We start from the raw sequence: 12,319 nt of genomic DNA, 5'->3' as shown, positions 1-12,319 counted from the left end.
CCTACCTCCAGTGTTACTTCTAAAACATTATTTTGAACAGGAGAAAAAAGCAACAGCAGCAAATCTCAGATAATTGACAATTCTTACTTCTATTGATGTTCCGAATAGCAGCTGGAAAAGCCAGCAGAGCTAGGTGCTTCATCTGCAGGCTTTGAAAAGACAGTGGCATTTTACCTGCTTTCATGACTGGGGGTAATGACCAGAAGGACAGATTCAGGTTTTGTTTTATTTGAAAGTCCTTAATTGAACTTTCTTACTAGTCATGGGAGAAAAACAGCTGTATGAGCAACCTCTTTAGCAGTTCTTGATAAAGATTTGAGGGTTTATTTTTAGTGGAGGTAGCATACGTTTGCTTGAGTTTTAAGTATTTGTTAGATTTATTAGTGTATCAAAGGTTAAGCTCCCCCTTTCAGATCAAGCTGCTCTTTGTTTTCTTTTCCTGTTTATTCAGCCAGTTATATATTACTCAATTACTGTTACAGATTTACTGCTTTCTCTTCCCTGCTGTCCTTCTTTTCTGTTAGGCTGTTTTTGTAACTGTAAATATAATAAAGGCTTACTGAGCCATACAAGATTTCAATAGTTTTGAATGCTGTTCAGATTTTTTTGTTCTTTCTTTTGGTAGCAAATCTAGGTTACTTTTTTGCATTTTTAATTTGAGAAAAGGTTGCAAAAATAGATAAAAGTATCTGCTTTTGTGGAGGTTTGTCACACATGGAAATGCCAGGTTTGTATTTGTATTTTGTGTTAGCCCTATTTACTTAAGAAGTCTAAGTTCTCAGCCTCTTTAGAAGTAATGTCATTGGAACTAATTTTCCACTTCATTTTATTTGTTCATTTTGTTTGTTTTATTTTTTTCCCCCAGGAGTAAAAGAAGTACTTCTCTTGGCACAGCAGAATGTGTTGTAACAAAACTTTTGTATCAGAACACATTTCTATAATTCCTCAATAATAATCATAAACTTGATGCTAATTTAGAGGAGAAGGTGTTTTTTCTTTTTCTTTTATCCTCTCTTGCCTGCTAGACTTCTGAGCTTTTGGCTCTCTTCCTAAGAGCAAAGTGATTCTTATGCCTAGAGGGCAGCTAACAGTGTTTTGTTGGATGGTACAAGACAACACTGTCAGCAGCTTTCTGTTCTCAGCAATTGGGTCTTTCATAAGTTTTAAGTGAGCTTGATTAGGTCATTGTAATATTAGTTGTGATTTGGCTTTGAAGGGCAATGAATTAATATTTTTTTTCTAGAAAAGTTTTAAATTTGTGCTTTAATTAAATTATATGTTTATGCCAGAGTTAGTGCCGCTTTAATGTTAAGAGGGACACAATTAACAACATGACCATAATAGAGACTTGTGTTTATGTTGTCTCAGAACTGCCTCTTTTTCCTTGTAATGATAGAAAACATTTAATGAATTATGGCTCAAATTCAGTCGCTTCTGTTTTCAAGACTGTCACTGCCATGGGGATAGATAATCAGAGGGGGCAAGTGTCTGTTCCAAATGGTCTGGAGGGAACTGCAGGATTCATTTGCTGCTTTCTTGCTTTTAGTGTGAACCAGACATCCAGAGATTCCATTAAGCTTTCACCTTACTGTTATGGGCACCGTCCCAGTCCTGTGATTTATTTCTCTCTAGGATAAGACTTTAAAAAAAAGTCTTCAGAGCAGTGAGGCTAGCTAGGGGGTAAATCCACACATCCCATTGACTAGGGAGACTCTTTCTTTCACAAAATCTTTGAAAAAATGTCTGATTCCAGGGATGCCTCCTTTTCTTGATCCACTTTATTTATTGAAAGAGTGGAAATGCATTTTACTTTATTTTTTTACTTTCTTTATGTTAGAATAAAGGCATGAGTAAGAGAACATCTGTAGATGATTTGTTGTTTGCTGGAACCTCACTGAGTTTAATCCATAGAGATAATCTTCAAAGATCACTTAATTAATAATATTATCACCCATGGCATTACTAGCACCATGTCAGTTGATATATCAGTTGCACTATGCATTATTGTGTTGACAGAGCTATATACCCAGTGCCTTGTTTTATGCCATATTTTTTTTCTCTATTATTTTTAAAAGACCAGTATTATTTAGTGTATTTGTATCCTTTCACTCTTGGGAATTAGTATAGAGAAGTGCCCTGTAAAATAACCTGTTATCACAAAAGATTTACAAACTGTTAATGTTTGTTCATCTGCCTGGAAATTGAAATTAAAGTGTGTTTCTGAACTTGGGGTTTTTTTTGGTACCTATTGAGCCACCTGCTAGACTCAGTATTTGTACAATATGACCTCATGTTCTTCCCCAAATAACTAAATGGATGAGTTGAGAATCTGAAAGATCATATTTCTCTCTGGAGCAGATACAGCAAATATTTTTCCTTTATATCGTCTTACATTTATCATAAGCCTAGCTTGAAGGGATAACTGCAGAATGGACATTGTTTGACTCTCATTGATCCATACCTTGATCTTAACATCTAACTGGTGCTTTTATAGTAGAAATAGAGAGATTGTATCTCAAGCAGTGATATTGATGTTGAGATGAAAGCCCAGTATCAAGACTGATAGTCATGTTACATAGATGCTCTGTGGCTGGCACAGCAAATATTTGGGCTGCTGAATGTTAAGGAAAAATATTAGAATACTACCATACGTCTTACTTAAAAGACACCTTTTTTGAAGCACTTAGTGGCACCGCAAATTTTGTATAGAAACCTGTGTGCCTGTTAATAATTTAGTGAAGATGAATAGAATTTATTTTTGAAGTATTTTTCATCTATACTTATACCTGAAATATATAGGAGTGATTTTTTGAGTGACCTGCCTTGACAACTTAAGTCATGTGCTGGACTATGAGGAGCAGATCAGATAGCAATGCTGCAGTTGTCTCCAAGCTTTTTCTAGCAGGTAGTGTTTCATCTTGGAGACTTGCAGTGGTGATGCTGTGAAACCATTATCCACAAAGAGGGAACAGAATTAACTCAGTCTAGAAGACAAATTTGTTCTGTGTGTGTTAAACATAAGTATTGGGCTGGGGATGCTTATAGGTGAAACTAGGAGCCTAAATATTTTGTATACGTGTTGGCCAAAATTGATGTATCATTGTTAAAAAAAACCAAATCGATGTTTTTAATATAGGCCTGAAGTCTTGTTCAGCTATTCCTTGTCTGAGAAGGTTGTGTGAGGTTTTGGCTGTCTGCTTCTATGACACAGCAGTGAAACGGCATTGCTGCAATAGTCAGGAGAGAATTATAATAATTGCTTGGGATGAGAGGTTGAAGATAAGAAAAGCTCTAGAAGAAGCTTTGTAACAGTGGACTTTTTCCTCTCATGATCTTAGTAGAGTTAAATCCTTTTCTGACTCTGAGTGAAAATAAAACAAAGTGCTGCTTGTAATTCTGGCAAATCTAATTTTGTGAAGTTTAATTAAAAAAAACAAACCCAAAACTAGTTGCTTTTTGAATAAACCAGTGTTCTTCATAGTGCCCTAAGTCAAATTAACCAACTGAAGTGTATCTGTTGTGCTTAGAAGGTTTTTAATGCACTATGTTTAATGAACTGCTTCAGTGCTTGAGAGATAACTGAATTGCAGGTGAGATCCTTATGACCTTTTCTGTCCTAGGTGAATGCTATAGAAAATTTGAGAAAAGGTTTTGGTGTTGGAGGTTAGATTCAAAATAATTTCAGTGAGAGTGCTATCAAGCTGGTTTTGTATACTCTCATGTAACTGTGTTCCAAATAGGAAGTTAAGTGCTTGTAGACAGTAATATTCCTTGATGCTGTAGCCTTTGACTGTACATTAATCTAGCAGATAGATTTCCTCTTTTTTTTTCCTTTTTTTGGGAACGAGATTCTTAATGAAAGGAAATGCTGATGAAAACCGGAATACCCAAGTCACTCTAAATTCAAGTATTTCTCATTATTTTATGTGCCTTTCTGTAGTTACTGATAGCTGAAAATATACTGGTTGTAACTTCCTAACATGATTTTTTTTTTTGAAAATCAAATAAATTGATGTGTTATTTATTTACTGTGTCAGACCTTTATTTTAAAAAGGCTTCTATGCATCCAGATCACTGACATTCTTGTTTTTCTTTGCAAGCAGGAAAGTTGTTGAGATACAGCAATGACATTTTATTCTGTTGAAGGGGGATCTGAAGCACATAAAATGTTGACCTTATGGTCTTGGATTTGATTTAAAGATGCACTGTTTTTCTTAAAATGATAGTCTTCTGTTTGCATTTGGCTGAAATAATTCTTTAATACAGGAATTGTATTGTCACACAGACTGGCAGGATTTGCAGGTGGGACTTCAGAAATTTAAATTTCTAAGAGATATGAATCAGTTCTCTGGGGAACAGTATAATCTCTACTGGATAAGAAAAAGCTGAATGCCTTGGCATGAGCAGTGGGCTCCAGGTGCTCTGGTAACAAGGGAAATAGAAACTCTGCCTAGACTGCAGCACCTTGTGTTTGTGGGTCCCTGTGAGAGCATTGCGGGTGTCCCTCTCACAACCTTGTCAAGGGCTAGGAAGAATCAGAGAAGAAATTTTTTTTTTTTTCCTTTAGCTCAAGCAGCCATTTAAACAGAAAATAAACAGAAAATTTATGTAGAAGATAATATGTTGCTGGAATTGTTTATCTGATAATAAACAGTGGGGAGCATATCTCTTCCAGAGAGTTGAGCTTGGGCAGTTTCAGTGCCTGGTGTGTAGGGAAAGTTAGCCAGCTGATCGGACTGGGACCTATGGGGACAAGGAATGAGTGAGGACCCACATCGTGTAGCACAATTTCCAGAGGAGTTCTTATGTTACTGAGTTGTGACCTCCTTTGGTTAAAATTTCTCTTCTAATTCTCTCTATATTAACTAATTCATAGCTAAATAAGCTGCAGTTTGATTCATTCTGCAGCTTTCCTGTAATTCTACAGTAGCCATGAAAATAGAAAGCATGTTTTTGGTTGTTCTTAATCCTTCTAATGTTTATTTTGAAAATTAGAACAAGTTGGCTTAGGTTTTAGCATGTCTGGAAGCTGTCTGAACATGAAAGGTGCTGTGAGTAAGACCACTTACTGAGCACCTTTTTTCCTGGCCTCTGAAATTTTGTTTTTATATGATAGGGAATTATTCTCTTTGCTATGATTGTATTTTGTCTTAGTAAAAATAACAGGTTTTGTTTTCAGGAGAAGAAACTAGATTGACATCTTCCTCTGTCTTTTTAGTAAAATCATTACAAATCAACAGCTACCCTGGTTTGCTGAGTACTTGGTATAGGTTAAGAGGCAAGAGGGAACCAGGCTTTTGTTGGTTCTTTATGATGTAGAAGTATTTGCATTGGTGGTATAGACTTGGAGTTAGTTTTGGTGTTGGGATAAAATGATGTGTGGAGGATGCCTTGGTGAGAAAATCACTTTCATTGGCTTCTTGAATTGCAGAGTAGGGAGAGGAGGGTTTGTATGCAAAACCTACCTCTGCAAGTGTATTTCCACCATTACCTGCTTAGGTAAGCACAGTCACCTGAATTATTCTTGCTGTCCAGCACCAGTTCCTGGAGCTGGGGGTGCAGCCCAGCCTGTCAGGCAGCTGCTTCCCTGATAAGGTAGAAACACAAGCTGAAATAATGAAAAAGCAATGAAACCAATTGCAAATACTTTGGGCTGAGAAGAAGAAGAGATGAGAGAATTGGTGAGAACTGAAGAAACAAAAACACGGCATCTGGAAACAGAAAATGAAAGCATTGGAGTCCCTCTTGTTTAATAAGAGGTTGCCAAAAACTTGGCATGACTTCTGAGAAAGTACACTTGGGATTTTTCCTCCTTTGTGTGGGGTGGGACAGGTGAGCATAACTAACCATAAGGCACATTCCGATTTTCTAGAGATGGGTGGGGTATGTGGCTCTGCAGTGGGGGATGCAAGGCTTCTGCGACGTTGTTAGACCGCCTGACCCTGTGTGTGTGTGTTCTTTATAAATACATGGAACTTCAACTGTTGCACACGTGTTTTGATGAGAGTATTTGGTCAGATTTAGTTAGACACTGTATGAATAAATCACATTTATTGCTGTGTGTCATTAAGTGCTCTGGTGGTAATAGAGTTCCAGTGATAAAATTGCATTTATCTACTTAATGGAAAATAGTCCCCTAGCATTTGAAAAGAAATCTTTTTGTGACACTTCTTCAAAGAGTGAATTCTGTGATAAACAGCTTTTAACAGCCATTTGAAGTTAAAGATGTAAGAAAGCATAAAGAAGGGAAGACAAGCAGTACTAGTTCACGTTGGGATTTTTGGTATTAATGTCATGGGGTACATTTTTATGTTTTTGGGATTTTATTTATTTCTAATAGTTGTATTGATGCTCTGTACTTGCTAATAATTTATATTTGGCAGTTACATGAAAGCTAAAAATCTTGCAAAAAAACCCCAAAGAAGCTGGGGAGGAATACAAAGAAGTTTGATTTATACATTTTGCAATGGTCTTGTAACCCTGAAACAACCCATACAAGCTGCTGTAGAGACTAAGTAAAATTTTCAGCTCTTGTTGCACATCATGAATTGCATAGAGAGCACACCAAAGTAATTTAAATCATTGAGAGAGCAGGTGTGAATTTTGAATGTGGATCCTCATTCAATGTTTCTGGAGGCCTATGAGTACTCCCGATCAGCTCCGAGGGGCTGTGAATAGTTAATTATTCAGCACAGAGTTCTGAAGTTCAAAACTCTAAGCACTTTCAGCAACAGATCAGTCATGTGAAGCCTCGTTACAGTTGTTTTTTGCAATGCTGCTCTGGACCTTGTTTGCTCTTCATTGTGAGTGACTTTAAACTTTGTTTTCTCAAGAAAGGTGTGTGTTTCTAGTTGTATGCTAGGTTCTTTTTGTTTTAATTCTGTAGGACAATTATAGGGGTTAATTTCTCTCCTTAGGTTTAAAGTAAACAAACTTTGGTTCAGCCCATCTAAATGATGAGCATATTTTTGGAGCCTGTGTTTATAATGTTGAAATGTAATTTAACTTTCTGCTAATGTGGTTCCATTCAGGAATGTTTATAAGAAAATCAAAAGCTATCATGAGGTAATGTGTCTTGACTGTGTTTTGGTTTTGTTTCTAATGATACAATTCTTAATAGTATCTTTTCCTTCTGAATATATTGGTTAATTGTGGAGAGTTATTTAAATAAAGGGAGATATTGGACTAGATGTTTTAGGACATGAGAGTCCTGCATTCAGAATTTACTGTAACATAGATCTATTAAGAGATATAGAGGGTTTTATGCTGTTTTAGAATTTTTTTGGGGGAATTAATGCAGCTTATTTAGTTATCAGTCCTTGTATTCAAAAGTAAACTGTCTGGTCACTGACATGGGAAAGGGTATAGAGAAAATTAGAATAGATCAGCATAGGTGAGGGGAATATGTGAAAGCATATTGTGAGTAAAATGTCAGGAAATAAATATTACAACACAGTAGAATTGGTTATACTGTTATTTTATTACTGTATAGAAGTTAAATAATGTAGAACTGGTAGGATTTCTTTGAATAACTTTAATATCAAAAAAAAAAATCTGGGGAGGAAAAGAGTCACTATTTGCTCCAGTATCTATCCTGTATTAAGCACAATGGTAGTACATTTGGCTTCATACTGCATAGTACAATATTTCTGTTTATACTAATCCAGTAAATCTCTTTGGAGAATGCACAAATAGGGTCTTTGCATAACCCAAGGGAGGAAAAAACAGCCAACTAATTTACTCTTTCAAGGTACATTAAAGAATTATTTTTGTCTTGATATTTATTGAGTGCTTTCTATTTTTTTTTTTTTTTTGGTGATGGATACCTTAGCCTGTTTTGTCTTCTGTCACCACTGATAGTATATTTAAGATATTCTTATCCATTTGTTGCACATATTACTTCAGAAAATAATAAAGTTGTTCATTTCTGTTTTGAGACTTGTTGGTTTGCAAGTTTGGAATCATAGGTATAAATGCATACTTGATTTTTAATTTTTGTCTATTTATTTCAGAAGAAAATCTAAAGCACCTCCTCCTCCATCTGAAACAAAATCCATTGCTGTTTCTCCATTTGATAACACAGAACCAACCAACCTCATCATGGAACAGAAAGAGAATGTAATTGATAAAGATATTGAATTATCAGTGGTCCTGCCAGGAGATGTGATCAAGTACACTACAGTTAACGGGAGGTATGTTACACAGAATGATATTTTTGTTTAATTTTACTTTTTGCTCATGTTGACTTCAACCTTCATCCAGGTTATATTCATTTGGTAAAATGCATGACTTGTGTAAGCCTGAACATAAAGCGTGTCCACAGAAGAGCAGCCAAGTGCAGTGTCAAAATCACAAGTCTTAAGGGGGTTTGGGTTCCCAAGGGACCTGGGGCTGTGTAGCCTGGAGAAAAGGCTCAGCAGGGACCGTATTGGTCTCTGCAGCTACCTGAAAGGGGTTTGTAGCCAGCTAGGGTTTGTCGCTTCTTTTAAGTATCAAGCAATGGGATAAGAGGAAATGGCCTAAAGGGGAGCTTTAGATTGTATATTAGGAAAAATTTCTTCATGGAAAGGAAGCATTGGAACAGGCAGCCTAGGGAAGTGTAAAGATATGCGTAGATGTGGTACTTAAGGACATGGTTTAGTGGTGGACTTGATGGTAGTTTAGTGGGTTAATAACTTGATGATCCTAAAGGTCTTTTTCAACCTAAATGATTCTGTGATACTACTATGACTTTTGGGTTGATATGGAAATGTCTTCTTTGTACATCTACCTACAATTTCAGGAGACTTTTTTTAAGATTCAGAAATTCTGTATGGTACCAGTCAGTATGTGTAGCCACACCTGTTTTTTCTAGTCACTAAAAATCTCTGTAAAATATCTATTTGTACAATTCAGTGAATTTTCCCACATAAGTTTTGCTTTTTGTATGATTCAGTGAATTTTCCCACATAAGTTTTGCTTTTTGCTCATCAAAAGATGAGTTTGTTCATCTTATTTGGGTACAAAGTTATGTATTCAGCACTTGCTCAACACTGCTACCTGTAGACTAGTAGCAGTCATCAAAAAACATGTCATCACTTCAGACAAAATCTGTAAAGCTTAAAAAAAATTATGGCTACAGCTTTGGATTTCTTTTAACAATTATGTTTTCCTTAAGCTGGTTTTAGTTTGAAATGCATATTTCAGACTGTTAACTGGTAGGATAGATTATGCATGTAACTCTCAAGTTACCTTTTGTGCAGAAAGACCTCCACATTTACTGGTGAGCTGAAATCATAAATCATAAATCCTGGGACCTAAAATGTTGGTCTACTGGGAAGAGTCCTGTGCAAGGCTGTGTATGCATAGCAGCAATTTGGATGCCAGTTCATTGCTATCCTAAGCTGAAATAAGACAACCTATTTGTAAATTGTCCTTGTGTTAGTGCACAGTGCATGTCTCTCCCACTGAAACCAAGCAGGCTGACTTATTCATTCAAACCAGGTACTGTAAACGTGTGCCTATACCTACTTCTTAATGAGAGATGAAATCTGGCTTGAGTCTGTTTGCACACTGTCAATTGCTGGGGTTCATGCGGTTGTTGCTTAGACATCAAATATCAGCTTGTTCACCAGAGCTGTAGTGGGTCTTTTTACACCTCCCCCTGACTCTGCGATCTTCAGGATAACTTAAATGTGAGATTTTATTTCTCAGAATAAACTTTCTGAAATAATCTGAGTACTTGATGCTTTATGCTGGTTTTTTCAGCATGTTTATAGCAAGGAATATTGGAGTCTGTAAATATGATGCTTTCCTCTGTTTTTAAACCTTCTTAGACATGAGACTTCATGTGTACTACACTGTCAGGATCTTCTTGTTCTTTTTGCTTCCTTTGTCCACACTGATGAGTGCCATGGGCCCTCTCTCATGCTTTGCTCAGAACAAAGTGCCAGAAAGGAATGTTGCATGTATTTTCACTTGGTCAGATTACATTGTGTATAATTACTCAGTGTTCAAGACAGGCCTTACAGGCTTATCAGGAATTGCACTCGTTTCCCAATCAGTTTTATTATCCCACAGTTACAGGATTTTTCAATCAAGATACTGTATGTTATTGGTTTCGTAAGTGACTGTCTTGCAAATAAGAACCAGTATTACACTGATAGGCTCACCTCAGAATGAGGGGAGATGTGCAGGATCTGTAGTTCACTTTGAAGTATATTTCAAACTATCTCTTGTTCTAGCTTTCTCTAGCTTTATATATAGTTATTTATCATGGTCAAATAGGCATGATCCCTCTAGAAGTGGCATAAACAGACAAATTGTTACTTTGCTTCCCTACTCATTCATAATTGGAGGTGAGCAGCTCTGAAGGTCCCGAGGAGAGAACCCCTTTTAAATCTTATAGTAGAAAAAGTGAAGTGGTGAGTTTTAACAGATGTGTGCTCAAGTTCCATAGTACACTAGAAGAAACTTTTATTTTTCAGATTAGGTTGGGTTGGTTTGCTCCCTGCTTTGGCATACTGGATAGCAAGAGCTATGTAGCACAAAGCAAAGTGTTAGTGAAATAAAAATCCTGATTGTTGGAATATGTAAATACATTTATGCTCAGAGATTTCCGGAAAACCTAGAGTAATTTGATGAAGTTGCAAATAAATATTTTACTGAAGTTAGATAAAGAAGGACAAGCAGATGATGTACTTACTCTGAGGTAGCTGATGGCCTCTTCTTGGTGTTTTGCTAAATATTAATTATGGAAGCTATTAAACTTACTGTGATATATGTATTCTTCCACCTGTAATCCTTAAAAACTTTAGGGACAAAGAGGTTTTACAGGCTTTGGAGGATGTGGTTACAAGAAAAGCTTGTTGGGGTTTTTTTTTTTTTTTTTGATTGCTGAAGGAATATCTTTCTAAAGCCGTTCTTGAAAATACTTTGCCTCCAGTGGAGTGGGGGCACTTAAAAGTCCATCTTCCTTCAGTCAAGTAGGTTGTTTCTGGAAATACCATTGGAAAGCAAATTTGCACAGAATCACTGCTCTCATGTACTAATTTGCATGTACCTGTTGTTTGTTAGCAGCTGTTTCTCACTTATCAGTCGCTTACTGTGACTCTGGTTAACGTGAAGGTGTGCCCCTATCACTGTGGTGCATTTCTATAGGATAGCTTTCTGGGGTCCTTGCTTGTCAGTTCTTGCTCTGGTCATCTTTGATATTTTTACTCTCCAGTAACTGAAGTGCAGCTTTTAAAGCCACTCAGTGTATAAAAATTCACCAGAAAAAAGGTAACAAGTAACTTATTGGATACACTGGTAAGCAGAAAGGTCACTACAGCAGCAGTGTCTGCAGCCTTCTCTGGCTCCCTCCTCCTTGGCCCTGCCCTGCTCTGCCCCCAGCCAGATGGGGGAATGACGAGATGTGCATGTGCAGCCCTTTTCTTCTTACTGTGGGATGGATGCACTTGTTTTACTAGGGATTAGAAGTACAAGAAATAAAGTATTCCCTCCTGTCTTGTAACTGAAGCAGGTTGTGCTATATACGGGAGATGCATTGAAATAAACTTTCTGGTTTAGCAATGTGAAAAGGGAGGAGCAGTTATTATTCTGCACTTTGCATGGTATTCCTCAGGCTGTTCTGTACCATCTGGATGAAAGCATGGGGTATATTGCATTCTCCTATGCCTCTTCAGACCATCTGATAACTGCTTTTTCACACATTGGAGTACCATTTCTGTCTAGCTTTTTTGTTTTATTGTTCATCCTGCCTTTGTCTCCTGAGGCAAGTGTTCTCCTGCCACTTAAGCAGGCAAAAGCTTTCCTCTAGAAAGGAAATACCTGTCAGCTTTCAGTTACCATCTTCTGGAAGTGCAGCATATGCACCAGAGAGTCCAGTCCTGCTGCTAGAAATCAGAAGACCGTTTGCTTATGGGACATTTGTCCTTTAAGATGAAGGAAACAGGAATTATACTCTAGGGTAAATTAAAGGGGAAGAAATCAGTGTTCACAATAACTTCTAACATTGAGTCATTCTTAATTATTTTTACAGAACTGTGTCATATGAAAAGTCTGCTTTCGCTTACTGCTTAATAAATATATTCATGATCTTTGTTATTTAGAATTCTGCTTCATCTGATAGTTCTTTGTAGAAGCTATTTCCACATTTGGCTGTGCTACCAGAATACTTGCCTCTGTAATGAGATTACATGTAGAATTTAAGATTTCTGATAAAGCCCTACCAGCCTAACCATATATTAATTTTCTCAGAGACACTTCAGCATTTTTTCAACATACCATTTGATTGCTTCAGACTTTTATTTTCATAATATCCTTATGAGACAAAGCA

At 36.7% G+C, this 12,319-nt stretch overlaps 1 protein-coding gene across 8 annotated transcripts in view; it reads left to right on the top strand.

The window, feature by feature from the left end:
- COBLL1 (cordon-bleu WH2 repeat protein like 1) overlaps positions 1 to 12,319 on the top strand; it is a 77,625-nt gene that overhangs the window by 34,902 nt on the left and 30,404 nt on the right. For 5 of the 8 annotated variants that reach the window (XM_068195706.1, XM_068195708.1, XM_068195702.1 and 2 more), the window contains exon 2: positions 8,013 to 8,192. In XM_068195706.1, coding sequence (XP_068051807.1) covers positions 8,013 to 8,192 — 180 coding nt within the window. Of the gene's footprint in view, positions 1 to 6,735; positions 6,804 to 8,012; positions 8,193 to 12,319 lie in introns of those variants that run through there. The other 3 variants (XM_068195710.1, XM_068195704.1, XM_068195709.1) reach the window with 2 other exon arrangements.

Source organism: Anomalospiza imberbis, chromosome 7 (genome assembly GCF_031753505.1).
Source record: "Anomalospiza imberbis isolate Cuckoo-Finch-1a 21T00152 chromosome 7, ASM3175350v1, whole genome shotgun sequence".
NCBI lineage: Eukaryota > Metazoa > Chordata > Aves > Passeriformes > Viduidae > Anomalospiza > Anomalospiza imberbis.
The sequence above is the reverse complement of the archived record's forward strand: the minus strand, read 5'-3'. Positions and strand labels throughout refer to the sequence as shown.